The sequence below is a fragment of the Oenanthe melanoleuca genome, chromosome 1A (assembly GCF_029582105.1).
Source record: "Oenanthe melanoleuca isolate GR-GAL-2019-014 chromosome 1A, OMel1.0, whole genome shotgun sequence".
Taxonomy (NCBI): domain Eukaryota; kingdom Metazoa; phylum Chordata; class Aves; order Passeriformes; family Muscicapidae; genus Oenanthe; species Oenanthe melanoleuca.
Window position 1 is genome coordinate 37,257,384 of NC_079334.1, and position 12,117 is coordinate 37,269,500.

Below are 12,117 nucleotides of genomic sequence, written 5' to 3' on the forward strand. Positions count from 1 at the left end.
CTACATTCCAGTTGTTTGTCAGACCAAGCTCACACCTAGGGAGCATTCCAGAAATAGAGCTATTCAACCTTTTCAGGCCATCATGATGATTTTTGCTGTATGGGGTTTTTTTGGGACATACAGGTAACACATGGTGGTGTTTGGGTTTTTTATTTCGTCAATCATAAATGTATTTCAGATGGCAGGAAATTAATTCCTCATATAGAGAAGCGTAGGAGAACTTGAATATTTTTTTCCTGTAATCTGAGATCCTGCTGGACTAGTCACTGGGGATAGATTCAGCTACCCCTACAATATATTAGACAGATAAGTTTTGCACAAATTATACAACAAGTTTCAACTTGTGTGCCAGAGTCTTTCGTAAATTGAAATTGCAGGATTATGGCTTCATTGATCCAGTCAGGTCTTTTGTGCTTCAGTGACTTTTTCCACAAAAGGTACAAAATGAGAGGTTCTGTTCTCAAGAGTTGTTTGGTGATGCTGCCCTTCTAACCTGTTATGAGCACACATATGACACTTAACTTTGACTCAGCTGGCCCACTGCTCCAGAAACATAAAAGTTGGGGTGGAACCTGAATTGCACGTGTGTGGGCTGTTCACACATGCTGCTGGAAGAAAATCTAGGTTATTTGGAAAGCTGCCCAATAGGGAAGTTCTAATAAAGTGAGTACACAATATCAGGAAAGGAGTCTTTCTTTTCAGAGCTGAAGAGATTTATTTTTTTAAGTTCATTTTTCTTGATGCTCTGAGATATAACCAGCCAAGATTTAAAAGGCTTTCATTTGTGTTCACTGTTGCCAGATAGTGTGAACTTTTGCCCCAGACCCACTGAGAGGCAACAAGAGACTTCTCCCACTCTTTGTGTTGGCTGTATGAAGCTGGACACCATTTTTAGCAGTACTTTTTGTTTAACCTGAGCCAAATTAAAACGGATTTAAGCAGGAATTGACTGCACAAAATGCATAAGCCTGTGAAATGTTAATAAGTCTGTAGGGGGAAGGTGAGGGAGAGGTTGCCTGATCTTCTGGGACAACTCCCACTCTGAATTAGACAGCAGCCTCTCTCGTCCCAGCCTTGTGCTCTTACTTGAAAGATCCTCTCTAAGTCACACATTCCTCCCTGGGGAAGAACTCCTCCTGCTTAATATCAGCCACAGCCAAACTCCTAAATACTCCTAGGTCATAAATGGAGCAGAACTTTCACCTTTGGACCCTCTGTGCCTGTGACTGAAATCCATTCTGTACAACTGAACAAATAGGATTTGATTGGAAGGCTGTTCCTAAACCATGCATATCACTGCAGGGAAACCATTCAAGGAAAAGCACATCTGAACAAACTGTAAACTTCCTGTGTGTTTCTGCTTTCCCCCTTTAATGTTTTGAGTATATGGCTTTAACTTTCTGCAGCTGTAGAAAGGAACTGGACCATCACAAGATAAACTCTTTCTCAGGATGGCAGTGCTGGTATCAGTCCTTTTCTCCTAAAGTGTCCACTTCTGATCACTTTATTTTTTCATATAAAATAACAGCAATGCAAATAATATTAAATAATACAATAGCTTGTTTTAATAAACAACAATTTATTTATGATATTGTCAATAAAATACTAATATAAATAATAATGTAGTAGCAAAAATATTATTAAAAATAGTAGTATTTTTTCTCATTCATTGTGGGAAAATGAGCCTGTACTGATAGGTCTGAACTAGCCTATGTGAAAGGATGTGTTTATCTGCTGCCTTATCTTGTGAAATAAGTTAAAGCAACTCTGCCCTGTTTTCCATGTCATGATAGACTTAGTCATATCCACAGTAGGGTTTCCTGAAATATTAGGGCTTAGATAAATAAGGACTGGAGTAGATTTTTTTTTTGTGATCAACATAATGGGGTCTTTAAAAAACACCAAGCACTTAACTAATGAGTCTTGTGTAGAATTTCTTACTCTTAATCCCAAAAAGTTAATGGAAGCTGCATTTACACTATCAAAATATCACTGTGGAAAAAAGGCTGTTTTTTAATCATTCATTTGCACAATAAGCATGATGCATAACTGCACAACTTGCTATAAGGAATTGTAAGCCTATATTCCTATGTCCTCAATCCTGTGTGATATATTATTGAAGTGATATGCAGGGAAACAGTATTTGCTCTAGGAAAAAAACCCTATTAATAAAAAATATTTATTGCATAGTGAACTGTTTTCCACCTAGCTTCAGTATAAGCTGATGTAATGTGAAAAATCTCAGAAGCACCAGAGATTTCAAAATTAAAAACAATTGAATCTCAGTGCTAACAACAGACTTTGCAAGAAGTTAGATGTTGCTGAGGTCTGTTTCAGCACATTTTAACTCTGCCTTGCTGCAGTTCCTTCTTTCCTTATGTTTCTTCAGATTCTTTTGAGTGAGAAAAGAAAAAGCTGTCCATCACTCAGCCAGGTAGATCCTGAAGCTGGTGGAGTTTGCCCAGGTGCTAACAACTTTCACCAGACTTTATGTTGCTGTTTCCTTCAGTGACAAACCAGAGAACTGCACTCCCCTGTCACATGTGGTATTTCTCAGATGCCTGCAGTGATTGCTGCTGTAGAAATAAAGGGATGTGTGCCAAATATTCACATAAACAGCCACTTCAGCACTGGAGTGTTTTAGCCAAGGAGGAGAGCCCCAGTGGGGAGTGTCCTAGCGGTGCATGATAATTAATGTGTACAGGTGTTAAAAATAACACTGTGCAAGTGAGGCATTTCAGTGGGAAACCAGGATGGCCTGCTGGTTTCCCTGCTCATGCTGTGCTTCCTTGGGTGGGGCTGTGCCTGGCATGCTGACCCTGGGGCTGGAGCAAGGAGATGGGCAGCACTGAAACAGGTCCTGCCTGATGGTTTGGATCTTTCTTTCAACATTGTTCAACTTTAAAACCAGGCCAAGTGTAAGGAAAGAATTTTAATAATAAAAATAGGCAGAGTCCATCCACCCCTAGTCCCCTGGAATTATTAGGTCTCTATCATGTGGTAAGAGCACTGCTCTAAAGCCAGGGCTGATCAGTGAAGGGTTACAGTGCAGGTGCAGTTGGAGCTAACCTGAATCTCCTCCCTGGCTGCTGCTCAGGCTCCTTGAGCAATGCTGTGGTGGCTGAGCAGGTGCTGACACTGACCCAGCCCTGCCAGAGGCACTCAGCACTCTGGAGGGCTGTGCAGGAGCAGCGGCCGTGCCCTGTTCTGCAGCGCTGGTCCGTGTCCCGACACGCGCACCCTCCTTCCTCCACGGCTTCCCTGAGCACCTCTGAAAGCCCTTCCTGATGACTTTCTCCCTTTGGGGCACAGGAGGAAGCTGACATCTGAAGTGCACAAACTTAATGTCTAATTGTATCCCTAGAGCTGGGAGAAAGGGATTTCCTTTGCTCTCCTGTCACCCTTGGTGTGAAATGCACTAGCACAAAGCACTTTGGCCTCTCCTTTGGGATACTGCAATCAAAACTAAATGTTCATGTCCTCTCAAGGCCCCAGAACACATACATGCTGTCCCCTGCTCTTCCCTCTATCTTCATATTAAACCTGAGGCAGGTATAAGTGTCTGTCCTTGATTTTACTGTCAGCAACCTACTTTCAGTGTCTGTACATCCTTTATTTCAAGCTCTAAAATAAAACTGAGTGACTCAACTCTTATCCACAGACACACCTGACCTCTATAGTAACAGGGTAAAGCTTCACTGAACAGCAGATGCTTTCCAAGGGCTTGGTCAAAACTTAACCTTGAACTTGAACTTTCCCAGAAACAGAAACTTTCCCTCAGATACTTGCAGATGTATTTTCCCAAGCAAAGCAGGATGCTCTGGACCAAAACAAAACTACCGCTCTGTTATCACACCAAAACAGTGATAATAAGTATATTCTTCCCTCACTGTGCAGTCACCCAAATGCCAGCACTCTTATGGTAATCTGAATCACCTAATGTCCTAATACAACAACAAGCTGTACCAGGAATCCTGTAAAATACTGTATGTGTTAGTAAGCCTGGAATTAACTTTTGTGTGCCAAGAATGTCATCTGTGAGAATCTGGTCATCTTTCATTCTTTGTAAACCTTGTTCTTTTCTACCACATTCTTTTGTTACTTTTCTTTTTTCTCCTTCCTGCTCCTGCTTCTCTGCCCTTTCTTTTTGGGATTTTTTTTGGTCAGGCACTGAAGAGAAGTACTGTAGGAGAAGAGCACTTTCCCAGTTTCTCTGACAGCAGTCCAGTCTTGTTTGTAGCTTAGCTGTCTCTGTGGTAGAGCTATTCTTGCTGATTCTGAGTCTGGTAACTTCATCTCTCATGCCCAGGGCCATGATTTGGCTGATTCCTCTCCTCTCCCTCTCCCTCTCCCTCTCCTCTCCTCTCCTCTCCTCTCCTCTCCTCTCCTCTCCTCTCCTCTCCTCTCCTCTCCTCTCCTCTCCTCTCCTCTCCTCTCCTCTCCTCTCCTCTCCTCTCCTCTCCTCTCCTCTCCTCTCCTCTCCTCTCTCTTTCCCAAGATTTCTATCACCCTTTTCAAGAGCTGCCTGTACAAGACAGGTTCTGTTGCATCCCTTCTTAAATTTCACAGAGTATATTTATCAAACCTGCAGAGCAGTCTGTTCTCACACACTCAGATGCTGGTTTAGATCATGTTGTGATATACCAGGCTTTGTTCTTGGAGATAAAGTAGAGATAAGTTATCTCTAGAACTCATTTGCTTGCAAGTCTTGGTTTGTTCCCTTTCCAGACAGGGCTTAGGATCCTAAAGCACCCTTGAGGCATGGTCACAGAGCTGTGGAAAGGGGCCCTGAACACTAGCAGTGGTTTCTGGGGTAGAATAGGATTGTCCTTAACTCTGGATCTGGTACTTGACACTATATTAAAATCTGATAGACTAAAGGGAGATGTCAGCTTTCATGCATGACTTACACAAATTATATGAACATAAATATGTGCTTAGCTTTTTCTCTGCCACTGCCTCTCCTTGATCTAAAGTCTATATGCAAATGTCTTTCCATGTCTTTTTCTAAGGATTTATTTGGTTTCCCCAATGCACATGTTCATGACATTAAAATAAACCAATGTAACAGAAGTATCTATGTGGCCTCTTTGGTCTTATATTAATATTGACTTCCCATAAAAGAGCATCAACAAAAAAAAATCCTGCTCTGTGGCATCCTAGAAAATGGAAAAATCCTGGAAAAAGGACAGACTTGTCCTCCCCTCCTGCTGAAGTACCACTGCCAAGTGGTGCCACACAGCTCTGGTGCTCATGTGCAGGGTCACTGAGGCACCAGCACAGAGCTGGGACCCTGCAGTGGGACTGAGAAAACACAGTAGGGTTCCCAAGCCCATGTGATGCTTATCAAGCAGCTTTAATTTTTGTTACAGCTGTTCCTTATCCATCCAATATTTAAGCAGTGCATCTAACACAGTCTGTTTCCCATCATACAAAAAGGTCTGGTTGATCTGAGTTTAAAACCCTTGTGAAAACCCTCCAGTGATTTCTTTAATCTATTCAATATAAATATATTTAGGGGAGAGCATAAAACAAAGAGATGTTGATCAGTGTGTATCTGTGTAGTCCATAAGAAAAACCTGAAGTTCAAGGTGATGGATCTTTATTTATTTTCTTCTTCCACATCAGACTTCAAGTAAAAATCTGTGCTTCTTTACTCAGACTGTTGGGAGAGAATTGCTGCTGCATTTGATAGATTTGCTGGTGACCAGCTACGGCCGTGACCCCGTCATTAGCCGGTTACTCAATCACACCCGGATCCACATCATGCCAACCATGAACCCCGATGGCTTTGAAGCTACAAAAGTGCCTGATTGTTACTACACACGGGGAAGGTAAGGGTGGGAGAGGGAAAATAAATGGGTGGGGAGTAATAGTCCCAGCTAGCCAGAAGACTGAATCATGCTTGGTGGAGAGCAGAGTCTGCAGGATGTGCTGGGGCTAATTTTTGCCTGTGCTCTTCTGAAGACACATTGTTATGGGTTTCTGGAAGGCTGAGTCAGACTGGTGTTTATATGTGGTGTGGCCAGAAAAAATTGGTCAGAATGGCATAATGACCTCACCTTTTAGGCAGGAGACCCAGATTTTGAATACAAGCACAATTCCCTGTTTTGTAGCACTTTTAGAGTGGTACAAGAAAAGAAGGAAAATTCCACCCACAGGGATCTATTTCAATTGGAGAATTCTGTAACCCTTCTTAATGAGAAAAGGTGTGTCTAAACTCGTTGAATTGACTTTAGCAATGTGTTTAAAAATAATGTTGAATGGATTTAGTGAGAAGGAAGAGTTACACAAGCAGAGCTGGCTATAATAGGTTCTGTGCTAATAGTGATGGTAGGAAAAGAAACCTACACAGAAGAAAATATAACCTGTCGTTGCATCCTGTGCTACTTTTGCATTCTTTACTGTAACTATTACAGAGACCAAAAAGGGGATGAAAACCTTTACAAGCTAGAAGAGGGAAAGAGACAGTGAGAGAATGGGAAGAAATGCCCAAAGGACAAATTTTGAATGAAAAAGCAAACCCATGAGCTACAAGTTCTCTTGGATCACTGGCCTTGGCAACATCAGAAGCAAGTGAAAAGAAAGTTTCAGTAGTTTAGTTCTTTAGGTGACCAGTGTAGACCATCCTTTTTATTGAGAAAAAATGTATTCCTCAAATAGATGGGACTTGTATGGAGGGGGGTATTTTTTATTCCCTCACTGTCAAATAGACAGTTTAACAGACAGTTCAAAAATTAACACAGTAAAGGGTGAATACCCTCTTTATTCCTATACTGACCTGAGTGAAAAAGTGAGTGTTTGAACAGAGCTGGATGTTAAGGCTCAGTGAGAAGAAAATGCATCCTGTGTTTGACTCAAATTTTTTTTCTCTTGAGAGTGACAAGGGATATAGCCATTCAATAGTTACCTTGGTCTTCAATACAAGCAGGAAAAACAGATACAGGAGGACAAAGTCCTTCTGATCCAGCTCTGGTTTTCCTAGTTCACTTATGAGTAGATGTACATTCTATGTATCTCTGTTTCCACTTAGAATTGTTTTATTGTGGCCTATGAAAATTCCAGTGCTGCCAGAAAGCAAAGTGAAGTCCATCACTGTAATGCTTGAGAAATGAAAAATGGTCATCCTGCCTGTCCCCTGAAGATAGCAGCACACCACAGATCTGGAGTACTGGGAGCCTGGTGATGTAGAAGTATCCACAGGCAAAACAGTAATGGAAATGTCTTCTCCCTTTCTAAGGTACAACAAGAATGGAGAAGATCTGAACAGGAATTTTCCTGATGCCTTTGAAAATAACAGTGCCAGCATTCAGCCAGAGACTCGAGCAGTAATGGACTGGATAAAAAATGAAACGTTTGTTCTTTCAGCAAACCTGCATGGGGGTGCCCTGGTTGCCAGTTACACCTTTGATAATGGTAACCCAGGTAAGCTGGTGGCAAACTGTTCTTCACAATTGTCTGGGTTAGGGAACATTGGCTGTATCAAAGCAAAATGTATGATTCCTGCAAAGTTCTTCTAGTTTTTGAGCTGGGATGGGCAGAATTTGATAAACCCCATCAAAATTCACTGCTGAAAATGGCCATTTGGGAGGTGTTTATCCTGCATGTATGCCAACACTGTGTTTTACCAGTAATGAGAGTTAAACTGTCTTCACTCTGCAGTTACTGGCTCTTTGAAAGGCTATAGCAAATCTCCAGATGATGATGTCTTTATTCACCTGGCAAAAACCTATTCTTCCAACCATGCCAGCATGTACAAAGGGACAGGGTGTGACAACAGGCAAACCTTCCCAGAAGGCATCACCAACGGGTACTCCTGGTACCAGCTGGAAGGTAAGAATGCCACTGGTATTTCATTCAGCTGCTTCTGGTATGATAGTCTTACTTTCTCCTGCCGTCTCTGATGGTGAAAGGGCAGTGATTTTAGCCAGAGAAGAGGGCTGATGAGGGGGGCAGGTCAGCTCATTCACAGATTCTGTGAGCAGCACCTGGGTGTTTTCAGACTCTTCCAGACAGCAGTCACACAAGTGAATGAGGCACTCACTGCTGTTTGCCTGCTTCTGTGCCCTTGCTTAAGGCCTGCAGTAGCTCTATACATTGCACACATGAGCACACACTGCTTGCCATCAAGAGCTTCTCCTTTCAGAAAGAAAATCAACCTTCTATTCATTTGTCGTCCATTTCTTAATTACTGAAATAAATGCTTTCATTATTATTTATGTGTAGCCAAATAGAATGTGGGGCTTGTGCACTGTGTATGTTGTTTTCATTGTCTTAATTCAAAGACTTAAAAGAGTCTGGGAATGGCTTTGGCAGTGGCAAATCCTATGCCAGCCTGTCTGTCCCTTTTTAGTTGGGAAAACCTGAATGAATTTAAGTCAAAGATCCACCCTTTCTCAGCCACAATCATCATCCTTTCCAAAATGAAATATGCTTTAGAAAACACACTCTATGAGTAACTAGAGTAAATAATTAAGCTGGTTTTTCACAGGAGGCAGTAAATATAAGTGTGGCATTGAGGAATAATTTATCTGAATTACTTTTCTTACAGGTATGATGCAAGTACCAACTTTTAACTCTCCTGTTTGTCTTTTAGTTTGACCTTAGTGTTTCTTTGCAGCTGAAAACCCTTTTATTTCACTTTTAAGGTGGAATGCAAGATTACAACTATGTCTGGGGACAGTGTTTTGAAATTACACTGGAGCTGTCATGCTGTAAATATCCTCCAGCAGAACAGCTGGAAAAGTTCTGGAGAGACAACAAAGTTGCTCTGATCGAATATATCAAACAAGTGCACCTAGGTGGGTATGCAAATGCAAACTGAGTGAAAAGTGAGACCAGCTTAGAGGGAACTCCTTAGCAGCCTGGGTCAGTGTCACAGGGAACAGGTCTGGTGTTAGCTTGGGAGTTTCTGAATTCTGTGAATTTGAAAGGCTTCTCTAGGTGTGATCTGACTTCACATTTGGAAGAGAACTGCTGCTTAGTGAAGCTGTGATGCTTTACAATGAGTTGAAGGGTTTGCACAAACCTGTTGCTTATCTTGCATTTTGTTGCCCTAAAGATCTGACTGCTATTTTATCTCTGCTTAATGCCTGTGCTGCCTTGAAGATGGTGTGTGGGAATTAAGGGAAACTACTTCATAAGCAGACATTGTTGGTATTCTGCCTTTGGGAAGTACTAGACAAGAGGCTGACTTATTTTAAATCACAAAAAAGCAGGGGGTGTGTGTATGTGGGTGTGGGTGTGTTTGTGTGCAAAAACTGCCAAACCTGTACTGAATATTGAAGCCCTTCACTAAAGGACATACAGTAAGTGTGTATAATGCCTTCAGCAAATGAGATTTAGAAGAGGAGATTACATTACTGCTTTCTAACTTAACATGAAGGTAAACTGTTAGCAACAGCAGCCAAGGATTTTCTGGTCTAATTCCCTTGAGCAAGGCCAAAGTGACTAGTGATAATATTAGATGTACTGAACTTGGTGAAATAGCCTTTGAGTGCATCCAGCAAGAGAACAGGCTGCCTTTCTCAGAGGAGGAGGCTCACTAGTTACAGATCATGATCTTTCCCTCCTCTCCCTTTTCCATAGGTGTCAAAGGCCAAGTTACTGATAAGAATGGGAATCCTATTCCCAATGCCATCGTGGAAGCCAAAGGAAGGCCACATGTCTGCCCCTACAGAACAAATGAACAAGGGGAGTACTTTCTTCTCCTTTTGCCTGGGACCTATGTGATCAATGTGAGTATGCAGCCTTACTGAAGTATTGTTTCTAATTGCAATGAGTTCCTGAGCACAGTGAGACTGCAGCCTTAGAAGTGGATGAGCTGAACTGCTCAAGTCATAGATAGGAGCTGTAAAGACTCTTCAGCAGACTTTTAAAAAACTATATATTTAAATATTAGTCAGCAGAAAGGATATTTTTTATACAGTCCTCAATGTCCAGAGATGTGCACTCCTTGGACCTTGATGGTGGAGCCAGATGGGATGAGCAGCTGGAGCACAGCAACAGGAGCTTGAGGTGTTTGAAACAAACCACAGGGCTCTTGCAGGGTGAGGAGGTGGAGCCTGGGATCCACAGCAGCAGGCTGGCACCACCATCGTGACTGTCATTTCCTTGTGTCAAAGGTTTCTCTGTGGAAGCCCAAAGAACATCCATGCCCTGTAGGCTCTGCCTGCTGCAAAGGCTTATGCTTAAGCATCACTGCAGGATTCTGACTCTTATACAGCAAGAGTCTTATTGCTATAACATGAAAACTTTACTCTTTTCCCATTCCATGTTCTCAAATATATCTCTGGAACATTTTTCCCTGTACATTTAAAGTGTAAACAATGATTGTTTCACAGTTGAACTCAATGTTTCAAACCAAGGAAGAACAATTTTGTGTTTCCTCCTAGGCTACTGTACCAGGATTTAAATCGATGCTGAAGACAGTGGAAATACCTGACAATACTGGAAACTTCAGTGCTTTGAAACAGGACTTCTCTTTCCCAGAGGTCTCAGATCAGATCAGATCAAAAGCTGCTTCATGTCCCAAAACTCCCCTCTACCAAGAGCTCGCACGGGCTTCAGCTGCAGTAAAACCAACCGTGCACATCTTGGTTCTAATGGCCACTATGCTTGTAATTTTCAAATAAAGTCAGGAATAACAAAGGCAAAGGCAAAATCTTCCTGCACAAATGTGGCTTTTCAGAGAAGGAATTGTACATGCAAAAGAATGTATGTTTTGTAAACCAAATTCTCAGATTGACAATCATGTTTACTGTATTTTTTAAAATACTGGCTTGACAATTGAATGTTTTACTTTAGTTATAGTAGACATATTTTCAATTGTAACAGACTGTCGTATTTTTCTATGTATTTTACTCTGAACAATTTTTGTACAGCCTATGGAGATAACTGTAGAATTTTGATGCAAAAAAGTACAACTACATTTTGAAGACTTTTCCCAAATTAAAAAACATTGAGGATTGTACTGCAAAGTTTCATGCAAGCTCAGGTACCTCACTGAGCCAACAGCTCAGATGCCACACAACTGTAAGTCAGCAGCTCAGTACTAATTTCTCATAATAAAGCCACTGTTAAAAATGAAGAATGGCATTTTTATATATGCTGTTTCTTAACCTGGACAGGTGAGACTGCTCAGGGCTCAAATGAGGCAAAGACCAGTAACACAGACATGTTTTAAGACAAGAAGATAAAAATGAAATGTGAGTATCTGCTGAAGGGCCATACTGTGGAAGCTGGATGATAATCTGCACCAACAGGGAAAAGGGAGGAATTTGTGACTTTGAAAACAGTGTTCTTCTATGGCAGAGCTGCTGAAAACAGTTTGAAAGAATCACAGACAGCTTTATACCTTGTCCATTTTTAACTGAATTTGTTGTGGCACAGAACCACATACAATTCAGAATTCTTTGAATATTTTAGCAATGGCTTTATACTGTTTCAACAGCTTCACTGCCCTGCTGCTCCACTGTTGGGACTGTTTAACACCCTTGCCAGGAGCTGGCAGGCACACTCAGCAAGGCAAAAGCCAGCTCCAGTTATAGAGGGTGGTTTCAGTGTTCCCCTGGCTGGGCTGTACTGCAGGCAGGATTAGCAGATTCCTTTTGCCTGGCCAGTTTCAAGTCATTTTCAGGGCCCTTTGAAGCTGCCCAATAAACAGAAAATTTATCAAGAAAAGCCAGTTAGTACCACCTCCTGTGTTTATTTTAAAGCTTTATCTGCCAGTAATTTTCTTAAGCAATTTCAAAAGTAAACCACCAAATATTATCTTTGGAAACATCAGTCTTTCCCTGTATACAGTAAATAAAAAATGCAGGAATGCAGTTAATCCTTTAATGCCTTTTAAAATCTTTCCTGAGGCACTGCTGCCTGTCACATCAAGCCCTACCAGCTGGGCTGTGGAGCCACTTCTCTGCCAGATGCCACATCCAGTGTGCAAATCCAGGGCTTGAAACAGCAATGCTGATAGCAATGAGGGCTGTGTGTGCAAGAGCCTGCTTTTTGAATGTCTTCCTCATATCCATTTGCATTTTCTACCTTTTCTCATCCTCTGATCTGCTGTGGGTTGTTTACCACATAGAATTAATTATCCACTAAATCCCATCACTGATC

At 41.7% G+C, this 12,117-nt stretch overlaps 1 protein-coding gene across 2 annotated transcripts in view; it reads left to right on the forward strand.

The window, feature by feature from the left end:
- The window catches only part of CPM (carboxypeptidase M), a 28,828-nt gene extending 16,987 nt beyond the window's left edge, over positions 1-11,841 (forward strand). For both annotated transcript variants that reach the window (XM_056482573.1, XM_056482574.1), the window contains 6 exons: positions 5,662-5,834; positions 7,241-7,425; positions 7,663-7,833; positions 8,649-8,801; positions 9,589-9,737; positions 10,395-11,841. In XM_056482573.1, coding sequence (XP_056338548.1) covers positions 5,662-5,834; positions 7,241-7,425; positions 7,663-7,833; positions 8,649-8,801; positions 9,589-9,737; positions 10,395-10,634 — 1,071 coding nt within the window. In that variant the 3' untranslated portion in view covers positions 10,635-11,841. The remainder of the gene's footprint in view (positions 1-5,661; positions 5,835-7,240; positions 7,426-7,662; positions 7,834-8,648; positions 8,802-9,588; positions 9,738-10,394) is intronic.
- The last annotated feature ends 276 nt before the right edge of the window (positions 11,842-12,117 follow it).